The following is a 12,509-nucleotide window of genomic DNA, read 5'->3' on the forward strand; positions in this document are numbered from 1 at the left end:
AACTTGCGTGTAGCTCCACCTTTGTGTCACATGTGCCCCACATCACATTGTTTTTATACATTGGCGCATCAAGACGCATGAATTTGTATATCTTCTGTGCGCCACTTTGATGACAAATAGCTTTCAGCAACCCCATTGAGTTGAACTGATAACCACACAATTGTATTGAGTCTGAGACCGTGCAAGCGATGGGTGTCTCTATGCCAGGGGCACGCAAAGTTTTTTTTGCTGCACCCCCTCATGTGTGCCGGCTCCAGAGCTCACACCCCCCCCCCTTCCCAGTGACCAGCCATCAAATGACGCCAAGGGTCACGTGGCGTGACCCTGCAGCGCCATTTGTCGTGCGTTTCCATGACGACACGTCACATGACCCCGCAGCATAATTTGACGCCACGTTGTCATGGCAATGTGACCAGAAGACGGCTGAATCCCGGTAAGTTGAAGTTGCAGAGACCTTGGGGAAGAGCTCGGGGCCTCTGCAACTTCAACTTACCGGGATTCAGAATTATATCCGTTTATTTTTCCTTGTATGCAAATACTGTATATTATGGTGAGTAAAAAAGTGATAAGAAGCCTCCACGTTACAGCAATGATAAAGAACTTTTATGAGCACAGTCACATGTTACAGACTCAAACCTCAATCACACAGCTTACAGTACAAACACTGCAACTAGGGATTCTGGGTAAGGGCATGCAAATGGACTCAGGGCGCCACTTTTGGCTTCTTATCCATTTTAACATGGGATCCCTTTAAGCGGATGCCTGCTGTATTACACCCTTATGCCCATGTTAAAGTGGATATGAAGCACAAAGTGATACACTGTGAGTGCTCATTTGCATGTCATTACCCAGAAGGTGTGTTGTGTGGCAGATGGTGCTCAGAATCATATGTGACTCTATTACCAGATTTTTTTATATATAAAAGTTCATGAATGAATGTCCAATATAGCATATATGATGTATGGCCAGAGAGGGGTATGTGTCTAGTGGTGTCCACCTGACATGAGGCACACTAATTTCTTCCCAGTCTGATATATCTATACAGTATTCATTAATATAACAAGGTACTGTAATATAGGGAGCTATAGCCCCTATAACCTGTTAGCTTCTCAGGACAGTCCAGTTTAATCCAGGGCGTGCAGTCCGTAGTTCAGAGGATCCAGAGGCTGTAGGTAAATGCAGAGAACAGCCCGAAATAGAAACAATCCAGGGCAACTCAAATATATGAATGTATTGCAAGCTCAGCAACAGATGGACAGGATGAAACGAAACCTACGCGTTTTCAATTGCCCTGGATTCTTTATCTTTTTCTATTTTGGGCTGTGCTCTGCATTTGCCTACAATCTCATTACCCAGAATCCTTGGCTGCAGTGTAGGTTGCGTGATTATAGGGTAAGACATGTTTGTGGACCTATCTAAGATGTGATTGTGCTCATCAGTTTTTTTTTTGTTTTTTTACCTGTACATAGAAACAAAGTGCGTGTCAATGTACAGGTAAGTGAATTAAATGAAGTTATGCTTGATCTTCCTTGTTTTATGGTTTTTATCTGGAGGCAATGCACCTGAGTAAATGGAATTCAATCCTTTTTGTCCAAAAGAACTGTAGACTAAATTTAATAATCAGCACTAAGAATAACATAACTTAAGGCTTAGGAACGCTTACTAAATATGGTTCTATATATCACATTATAAGGGATCTATAGATGTTGTAGAGCCATTCTTCACTTTGTGACCTCACCTCATACAATATTTGAGCCTTACAGACTATACTGAATGGTATAACTTCAACAATTTCTTCAGGTGTAAAGCGGTCATATTCGCTTTCACACTGCTTTCACTATAACCTCTAGTGATGCCAGCGTGTGTGTGTCTTCGCAGGGTGATGCTAAGGGACACACATTTCTCTCACACTACAATACAGACTGAAGGCGTAGGCAATACTTTGGTGTCCTTCATCTTTACAAGACCAAAAACTAGTGGACTACTAGGAAACGGCAGAAGGTAGATATAAAATACATATTTGTAGTAGTGACAGTTCAGAGGGTAGGGGTGTATAGCTAGAATGATTGTACACTACTGTCTCTCGTAACATTAGAGAAGGCGATGGGGCCTGGTGTTTTCCACGAGCCTGTCAGGGACGTGACCTGCGGCTTGGTTGGGACCTACAAATGTTGCTTTGGTGACTGTTTCTGATGTACTATCGTCACTGAAGTCAGAGTCACTTCCAGTAGTTGCCGGGCTCTGAGTGGTGTATGTCCTGGGGCTTCTGCTATATTGTCAGCGTGGCAGTGGCTGTTGTGTTTTTTGTGGTCCATATGCGTATTTATATTGAACTTGGCAATGCTTTCCTACTAAACAGGACTCAGAGTAATGGACTTGTGTTGTGGATAGCCACAGTATGACTTGATGTATTCCTGCTGCCGACACTCGGAATACGATTTGTAATAAGGACCACCGTTGTACTGTTCTTCATCTTTTCTGTAGCCCTTACCCATATAAACCACAGCCCGGGCCATCTTCTGAACGTTTGAGCTGTATTCCTGGTGTCTGTGTTGTCTTGGTACCTCTATGATGCAGTCTTGTTGTATTTGATACTTTTGCAAGTTTTATTTAATATGTATCTTTACCATATTGTCTTTATTATTTTTATACTTCTATACAAGTGTAACAATGTTATTTGATATGTCTGATTATTCACTTTGGGTATGCCTGGTGACACGGGTCTTTTTCACTGGCGCTATGATGTCAGGATTTGCATGATGTTTGCACCGTTTTCTCTCTGGAGGAGTGAGGGTTTATATCTGTTTTTTTCCCTGTGTTTGTGTGCTTCTTGAGAAAGGCTCCACTGGGAGCTGAAATGTTGAAATAAATTGGTAATTTTGAAGAGAATAGAGTACCTGATGGGAGAGTGCCCACCTATGATGTTAAAGAGATGGCATGAAGACTGGAATGGCATGTTCTCTACACAGAACAAAAAGGAAGATGAATGCTGCACCCCCCAACAAAGAAAGTAATGATAAATACCGGTGCTCCTGGTTCAGGAATCTCGGGGCGGTATTCCAAGTGAAATAGGACGGAAGAGCCCGGGCACTGCGGATTTCTGCTTGTGAAAAAAGCCAGTATGTCTAAATAAATCTTTTTTCACAAGCAGAAATCCGTAGTGCCCGGGCTCTCTACACAGGACATGGCTGGGAGTGTGCGGTTATCCTCATTTCATGCTTTCTACTGTACATGTTATGGTCAACGGTGTTTTTCCCGTTTCCCTCCTCCCAAATAGGGAATGTCTCTGAATATCGCTGAGAGGCTCAATATTGTTAGGTTTGTACAAATATAATAGCATTAAATAGACGGTACCACAAGTTCGATAAGGGCAGCAGCTCTCAGGGCTCCACACTTCTACCACAGACTTTCCCAAATCACATTCAGTTTCAGGACATCGCGCTGCTTCACAAACTATATGCACACAAGAAAAAGGACGTCAGTGAGGAATTAGGCAGTGTTAAAAATATATATATACTGTAGCTACATGCATTAGTTATTAACATTGAGCAAATCATAACCAATATTTCAGAGCTTCTCTGTTTTTTTTTGTTTAACAGACTTAGACTGATTATTATTATAATATATATACCCTTCCCCTAGGAAAATCACTTTTAGTCTGTTATTCCTCAAGTAGGGTATACAATACTGAACATATATTATCAAATATTATTATTATTATTATTTAAGAATATTTCAGCCTTTAATGCCACCACTATCTTATTTTTAATATAAAACTGGCAGTACATTATTTTTTTGCATTAAGTGTCACAAGATTCCTTATGTTTATCACAGGCCCTTAAAAAAATTAAAAAATTAAAAAAAAATAGCTTTTGTCTTGAATTGAATATGTATTTAGTTTGTTGGTTTATTTAAAGCACAAAAATCTCATCCTACTTTTTATACAGAACCTTTGTTTTAAAAACTGACAGTGCTTAACTGTTTACATAACAATTAAGCTTGTTTGATTTGGAATATAATTCAAATGTATTTGCTCAAACTCTTATAAATCAGAAAAATATTTTTTGCGAAGAAATATTGGATAACAAAATTGTGCATTTTACTTTTAAAGATGATTTTTTTACAATTAATTAAATGCTTCTCCCTTTCACGTCCAGGTATATGCAAAGAAAACACAAGTGCAGTGAAGTAACAGGATATTACCGCAAAGGTAGGCAGGACAGCATTTCCCAGTAACATTTCCATCCACTGTGAGTATTTCTCCTTCTCCGCAGGTCGGTATGTGATTAGAACAAGCATTGCATGCTATAAACAAAAGCGTAATTAACGTTTGCGTCTGTTTAAAAATACACAGTAACATCAATAAAATATTTGCATGAGCACTGCCCCGAAAATAAATATTACGTATAGTAATATATGAAATAAATGTAGAACATTAATTTTAACCTATACATTTATGGTGGTTTCCAGCACTCAATGTGAACAATCACTCTTTAAGAGACCAAAAAAGTAATGAAAAAAATATATAATTTTACTCCATATGTTACATATATTGTATGTAACCCGCTATTTCCACAGTGTATATATGCTATCTCGGGACCGGAATCCGTCCTCCTTTAGTGCACCATAATTGCACCTCTTTAATAAAACTAGACAAGGCTTATGTATATATTAACCAGTGCATTCTGACCCCGGGACAACCTTAACCCGGCGGCCCTTATTCTTAAAGAAAACGCTGTGTATTTAAAACTATATATATATATACACTCACACACAATACATAATAAATGAGGACGCTGCGCTATTGTCCCTTATATTAGTCCCAGTGTCCAATGTGGAAGCCACTTAGGCCAATGTTATTGCAAGCACTGCATTAAAGCGCTTATCTCAAAATGGTGTGTAGGCGCGTTGCAGGCCTGTTAAGTGTCAAACATTTGTGAGGTGTGTGTATAATACACAAAGGTTACTCAAGAGGTCTGGGAAAGGGCCTCCTGGCTGTCTGTTATCCAGTTGCGCTTTAACAGCCCAGCAAGTATCTGGATCTCTCTTACTGTGGGCTTTTCTTCTCTCTCTTTTTCTGTGTGTACGTGTGTGTTTCTGCTGCTGTCTCTCACTCTCTCTCTGCTTGGCTAGAGTCAAGCCTCCGCTTTCACCTCTGTGAGTGTCAGGCTGTCTCGGTTAAGCCTCTCGCACTGTCACCTGGGCCTTCTCTCTTTGTGCCTCCCAGTCTGTTAATACCTATCTCTGTCTCAGACTGAAAGTTGGTCTCCAGATTCTATCAGTTTTTCTTCTTACCCAACCGCATACCTCCTGTCATATGTTGCCAGGCAGATCAGGGACAGTGTCTCGTATTCCTTATCGCACCATGTGATAGGTGGAGCAGATTCATTCTGTATTGTCCACAGTACACATATATTTGTAGCAGGGGCTATACTGTATACTGTGTACAAAATATTTGTAAATATTTATGCAAAATGCAGCTGTAATGGACAGCTAAAAATGCACATTTCAAAGATATGCAAGAGAAAATAGCATATTTCACATCTCTCATAGAAAATCCGTACACAAAAACAGGACTGGAAAAGCGTTCTCGTATCGTAAGATAGCTACACAAAACGTTTCAGGTACTAACCCCTTCTTCAAGCCCCTTCCCACCAGTTAAATGCAATTGTAGTACTTCTCTTTAAAAATCAATCCATTCGTTCTCTTCCGATACAGCAAAGTGAAACGTGTGTGCACGACGCAGCTATCAGTTAGGTCTAATAATCCTCGCAGCTCCGTAACAGCGAACAGCTCGCTCGAATCCTCAGCCTGTACTCCATTTTACGTAAATATTTACAAATATTTTGTATATGTAACATACTGAGTAAAATTATATTTTTTCATTACTTTCTGGGTCTCCTAAAGAGTGATTGTTCACATTGAGTGCTGGAAACCACCATAAATGTATTTATCAATGTATTGGGGACAGGGGGTCCCGTCGGCTTCCGTCACACCATTCACCCTTTTCAAAAATATTTTTCAATCTTTGAATCTGAGGTGGTGCTGTTTTTCCCATGTAATTTATTATAGATTCTTTTAAACCTATTACATTTGAGTTGTTAATTTTAGGAGCAATAACACAATTATGTAAATTTGTCAATTTACAGGTACAATGAACATATAAGGTTTCTTAGTGGCTAGAGGTATCTTTGTATTTATACATCTAAAAGTGTACTGTGTATTGCTACAGTATATACAGTGTACAGTGTTGGTATCATAATCAAATTCTATCAAGTACTTCATCTATATTAGAAGCTTTAGAAGCTGGTAAGACTTCACCAGTCTTGAAGCTGTAGTCTCCAATGCTCATAAAGATGATACAGATAATCAGGTCATTTGAAATGTTGCCAGCAGATAATGATCACACCTTCACTGTCTATGTTACACCTACTGTACTTGGCCACTTAAATGGCTGAACAGGTTGCACTTTGGCAGAAAATGACACTGGTGGTGACACTCATGATGCTCAAACCTGCGACATTCCCAAGGTACAACAAGAAGAGTTTCATACCACATAAGTGTTGGATGCAGCAGGTATTATCCACATGTGCCGCAAATAGAGTCTGGTCTTCTCGGCAGTTTGGAATCAGCTCAGTTGGTTCACATTGCTCAGGGTCACATTCTAAAAGAAAGTAGCATGACAAGAATCCAGTTAAAAACGTATACACGTGTATCTTTTTTAAATGGTGTGCAAAAGTTGACATTGTAGTATCTCTACTACTGCATGAAAAAGTAGATATAGCTGTCTTCTATAAGTATGAATGTCACACAGCCAGGGAATGTTTTTAGGAGATTTCCCACACCAATCTCATGTGTAGCAATCGGTGTTAAAAGATATCAAGTTTTTAATGAGGCATTTGTTGAGTGTGCACTGTGTCAGGAGAAAACAGAGAATGAAAGGAACAATGCTAAGCTATATGGTGAAACTATGGGGAGAACTTAAAGGGACAGTCATACAGTTGTAGGTCTTTTGGACCATTTCTTTGTTGGGGTGTTTTACTACCGAACAAAATGGGTCAAAATGTAGTGAGAATGAGCCGTGCATTGTGCAGTTCTTCCATCAACCTCTCCGACAGGTGAGTTGGTTACTGCAGTTCCAGTTTCATGTTGGATTGGGGTTGTTATTTTTTTTTTAGTGCTGCTTCAATTTCCCAATTGATCAACTTTTTCTGCTTTCTTATTAACTAAAAAGATATAGGATTGTGCATTTACACACCAACATTCGTAAACAGGTTTTTGACTGTTTAGAGCCAACATTATTGTCAATGTTTTAATGCCACACTTACCACAGGTATAGTTGGGACAGCAATAATCGTCCTGGTGGTAAATTGCAAGTTTTTCCGAGCTGTTGCATTCAGGGATGAGGCTTTTACATATAGTTTTATTACAGACTAAAGACAAAAAACCACAATCATTTTAATTTTTACATTTACCATTAATAAAAAAAGTTACAGTCCTGCTTAAGTTTGGAAGACACAATAAAGTGTAGTACAGGAATTGCCACCTTGTGGTGTGTGTACTGTTACGGGTATACAATTGTCTGCACACATCGCAGTAGCTTCTAAGCCATGGAAACTGCGGGAAATGGGAAGTTATCGACAGAGATGAAGAAAACAAGTACTGTGCAATCAATATTCACTCAAGAAAATTAGTTTATATGGACAGATACTTTTAATTGACTGCAAGTAGCTGATGTTAAGATCAGCTGTGCTACTTTGTTGTAGTGGTAGAGAGCAAGATAAGGTTTGTAACATTCTGAAAGTGACAAAATATATTTGCCCTTTAATGCGCACTACAGAATATACTTTCCAGAGCTGCGTTAAAAGCCATACACAACCAAGAAAGGTTTTAACTTTTAAATAAAATAGACTGGATGACACTTTTCTTCCTTTGTTTGGGAATACACAACGATGTGGTTCATCATAAATAGAATTGTGTTTGTTTGTTTGAAGAAAATCTGTACTTCTATCAAATATGGAGTGTGAACAAAAAAATAACGATCACAACAAAAGATTCCGATTTTAGAGACATTTGAACCTGGCTTGAGTTTTTCATCACTTCTCTGAGAGTGTTGAAGTACTTTCGGCACTTTTTAATGATTTGTTGATGAAGAACTATGGTGCTATAGGAAACAAAACTGAAGAGGGAATGCTTTCATGCCTTGGTGTGTGTTTGGTGGCAAAGAAAATACTGTCCTGGGGGAGTTTTATCAACTGCCCTGCAGTATTTTCTCTCCCCGGCTTCTTGAAGTGTAAGAATCTTGGTAATCAAGCTTTCAGCAATTGATGTGCATTGTAAGTCAGAGAGGTATATGCCACGTCAGACGTGGAAGATAGTATGTGATGCACAAAAAAAGGGAGATTGGCTGCAACTCAGAATTTAACACGTATGTTTTTAATACTTACACCCCATCACGTAAATTCATCTCTGGTTTCTATTAATATTCCAGTTAAAATGCACAGGCCTAATTGTGCAAAACACCTTCATACAACCGAAGAGAGAGATGAAAGATGCAAATGAATTTTTGGGGGTTATTCATTCAACTCTGATAGTGCCGGTCGGTGAACTATCGCACATAAACTCCCATTAAACGTCTGTGCGATAGTTCCCCTTTTGTGTCAGCTTTTGCTTTAAAATACCTGTGCTCCATGTACGTAGAGTTTGCTAGATTGACATGGCGTATGTGCTTACCGCAGACCTTCTGGGGACAGCAGGTTCGGTTATCAGCAATAAAGACCGCCACCTCTCCGTATCCCTGACACTGAGGCTCCTGAATATCTGAACAGTTGTATTCCACAGGAATAATAGTTTCATTTTCAATGCATTTATGCAGGCAGCAGCCTGTACGTGAGGTTTTCCAGACCTCTCCTATCGCACGTGGCACTCCGGAGCTATCTGTACATGCTGAAATAAGAAGGCTAGGTTAAAAAAAAACCTGGAGACCCAAAAAACCTTTCAGTATCCTAGAAAACAATGAACAAACCTGCCAGTACTCCAAATGTAAAGTGCTGTGGAAACCTGTTTCCTGCTGCCATCCACTTAGATTATTCGTTTGGAATAGACACACCAATAAAAGAAATGAAGCCTGTGGAGGACGGGGAACATGGGGGCTGACGGAGGGGGCTGTGCTCGTAGTGCTGAAGTGTGACAAACCACTGCTAAAGTGCCCCGTAGAAGCGGATTGGCGCGCTTTGCTATTCTGTAAGCCCTTCTCGCATGTCCAATCCGTGGCTAAAAAGGCTTTTTTTTAGAAGCGGTTTCACTCTGGCTCTGCCAATCCGATTGGTTTGTCAAAAAAGCCTTTTAACAAAAACTGCCATTCTCGTAGTTCCGTTATGCAAAGTGCTTCGAAAAACGGGAAAAAAAATTCATGCCTCCTCAAGGGATGAGCGAGATTGGTGTTGCGAGTTACATGAAGAGCCTGAAATATGTGTTTGGCTGAGAGCGCAAAACCCACGCCAGACTGGGGACCGAGTTAGCACCAGCTCAGGTTATTCCGCTTCTAAAGCATGTGCAATCCGGGCGGTTTGGCACTTTTTATAGACGCGGATTAGCAGATGAGATTTGCAATAGAGAATAGGGTTTTTTTCTCGTGTTTTATTCCGCTACTTCTGTATATGGCAAACCACGTATTTTGGCGCTACGAGAATAGGCCCCAGAGTTTTTTCAGTTATTTTTATATAAATCAATCTCCTGAACCTGACAGCATGCATGGCAGATAAAGAAGGGTTTTGTTGGAACAGCTGATTCTGATTAATGGCGTCAGACTTGTTCAGATAAAAAACAAAAGAAGGTAAAATCCGCTTTATCACGCCTTTACCCCCATTCATTTAAATAGGAGTAAAGGTGTTCTACAGCTTAGCACCCTTTGTGGCTCTGAGCCTTAGTACTATCTTTAATACCATAATATTCACCGAGTTAGGCAGAATTATTTGTACCTACCGCACTTTTCTTCTGGGATACATAATGCGGAGTACGTGCGGTGTAAAACGGCTTCTTGTGGACAGACGCAGCCCTCAGTCAATACAGAGCAAGATTCTGTATCATGGAGATCAATCTCGTTATTCTGGCAGGTTGGTGGAACATCACACACAGGCAAACACGACTGGTACGCGAGACCATCAGGGCACAGAAATGCTGCAGAGAGAAAACATATCATTGGTTGCCGAATCATCATTTAATAATGCTATTCTATGTACATACAGTATCATATGCCCATACTGCTTTTAATATATTTATGTCTCCATATTGGTACTCTAAACAATGTGTCTAAAGATGAAGGCCCCCTACCAAGGTGACAACTGATAATGTTTCAGTGACAATCCAGGGGGAAAGGGTATTTGAATTAATATACTTTTTGCTCATTAGTGCTACAGTATCTCAAAAGGAAAACATATTTTCTACAGGGGACTGTAGGGAACTAAAAGGTTTGTTAGGCCTTAGGAAATAGTAGGCATTAAGCAGTTACAGCTCATGGACTAAGAGTGAAAATGAACAGAAGTAGCATCCCTAATAACCAATGCTCCATGTTGGTTATGCTTAACATGCAACATGAGAGGTCAATTGTAACTGCTGGATCTTATTAAAATGTTCTACCATTTCAGAGAAAGTCTGATCATAACCTATATAACCTACACAATAAGACTGTGGGAGTCATGAATTGAAATGTGCCATTAGGTAATACAGCATGTAAACTCCCGTTCTGTTCAGTAGGAGTTTCAATGTGGTAGTGTCCGATCAGCACCATCACGGAACCTTCTACATGAAACATTGTCTTTTCAGTGACATTCCTGACTGTAACATTGCTAATGTACAGTAATGCCGCAATGACAACACTAAACCTATAGGTGAACGCCATGGGTATTTGAACTCATGCAGTTATCTTCTACTATCAGTAGATGATAAAATAATAATATCCGGAAACGGAATGAGGTTAGAGTAACATATGTCTGTGCCTACTAAAGTGCTGGAGTAATTAGTTAAAGAGATGTGTTTTCTTTGCCACATTATAGCCTCAGGACCAGCGCTGCGCTTTCACTTACGGCAGTAATCAGAGCTTCGCCATTCTATGCAGATGTTGAACTTGTGACACATGGAAACATATGCAGTCAGCGCCTTGCATGGACTCTGAAGGTATTCTGTATCCTGTACCCACAGTTCACAGAATGCTTCAGGTGACACCTAAGTGGGTTGGAAAACAATAATACAATCCATTTGACAAATATACAATCGTATTTTAAAGTAACAATATGAAGCATTTGATTACTTAGTATTTAATGATGTATATAATCAAATAACCCCACATTTTAGAGGACAGAAAAATATGACTTAGAAATGAGACGTGCATGATTTATTTAATGTCATATTCTTCTGAATTACAGTATTTACTGCTCTGAGTGGCATTAAAGGCTAGATCCCCAAAACTCCATTAAATCAGAGGTTATAACGCAACGTTAGCTAAATCAGGAAAACGATAGGGCTATTGTGCATTCACCTGCTAACGGAATTCCAAAAGAGGAATCAGATGGCAAGAGCAGATTGGAGCTAAAGTTCCTAGATACTGTATGCCTCTTCAGGATCCCAAACTATAGGGCAGGGATGCTGAACTCCAGGTCTCAAGTCCCCCAAACAGGTCAGGTTTTCAAGATATCCCAGCTTCTGCACAGGTGGCTCAATCAGAGGCCCAACAGGGATATCCTGAAAACCTGACCTGTTGGGGGTCTCTTGAGGACTGGATTTGAGCCCCCTGCTATAGGGTACATAAAAACACTGTTGAGGAACAAGCATTCTGACGAATTTGCTAATTCAATGTTATTCAAAAGCTCTAGATGGGGCTGCGGAGGGTAGGGTTGAGATGGATTTGTTATGAAATATGTCTTAAGTTAAACAATAAAAGTTATATATTTCAGAGAAAGTGTTACATGGCTCTGGGCTTCCACTTTCATGCAACGCCTATTTGCTACTGCATGCAATGAACCTTCAAGGCATATTGTTTGTACACACGCCCATATTTCAGTGTGCCCTGGGGTTATGGTTTTGGTATTCTCTTGAATTTTCTTGACATTATGGGTTCTCGTGCCACCCACCTAACACCACACTATAATATTTATTTTATGAATGGAACATACATAACGATGACAGCTGGTGAAAGTCTGGTTTAAAATCATTCCAAAACACTCTGAGCAGTCCATAACCGAACAGTTAAGATCTCGGTGTCTCTCTTTTCCAACATATTTTAATGTGTACGGCACTTGCCAGCTGTCCAGAAACTCTGCGGCATCATCACTTGTACTCAACATTCTGCCATTGGGTAGGATTAAATCATTTGTTGAGTTTCCATCGCAAAACCCTGCAGATACACATATATACCATGTATTAGATACAGATACACATATATACCATGTATTAGATACAGATACACATATATACCATGTATTAGATACAGATACACATATATACCATGTATT

At 39.8% G+C, this 12,509-nt stretch overlaps 1 protein-coding gene across 2 annotated transcripts in view; it reads right to left on the bottom strand.

Annotated features, from left to right (window-relative positions):
- Window positions 1–12,509, bottom strand: part of OTOG (otogelin) — a 214,438-nt gene that overhangs the window by 19,995 nt on the left and 181,934 nt on the right. For both annotated transcript variants that reach the window (XM_075567700.1, XM_075567699.1), the window contains exons 41-48: window positions 12,171–12,391; window positions 11,085–11,223; window positions 9,985–10,179; window positions 8,734–8,946; window positions 7,329–7,433; window positions 6,554–6,664; window positions 4,204–4,305; window positions 3,355–3,453 (exon numbers count right to left, since the gene is read on the bottom strand). In XM_075567700.1, coding sequence (XP_075423815.1) covers window positions 3,355–3,453; window positions 4,204–4,305; window positions 6,554–6,664; window positions 7,329–7,433; window positions 8,734–8,946; window positions 9,985–10,179; window positions 11,085–11,223; window positions 12,171–12,391 — 1,185 coding nt within the window. The remainder of the gene's footprint in view (window positions 1–3,354; window positions 3,454–4,203; window positions 4,306–6,553; window positions 6,665–7,328; window positions 7,434–8,733; window positions 8,947–9,984; window positions 10,180–11,084; window positions 11,224–12,170; window positions 12,392–12,509) is intronic.

The sequence above is a fragment of the Ascaphus truei genome, chromosome 12 (assembly GCF_040206685.1).
Source record: "Ascaphus truei isolate aAscTru1 chromosome 12, aAscTru1.hap1, whole genome shotgun sequence".
NCBI classification, from domain to species: domain Eukaryota; kingdom Metazoa; phylum Chordata; class Amphibia; order Anura; family Ascaphidae; genus Ascaphus; species Ascaphus truei.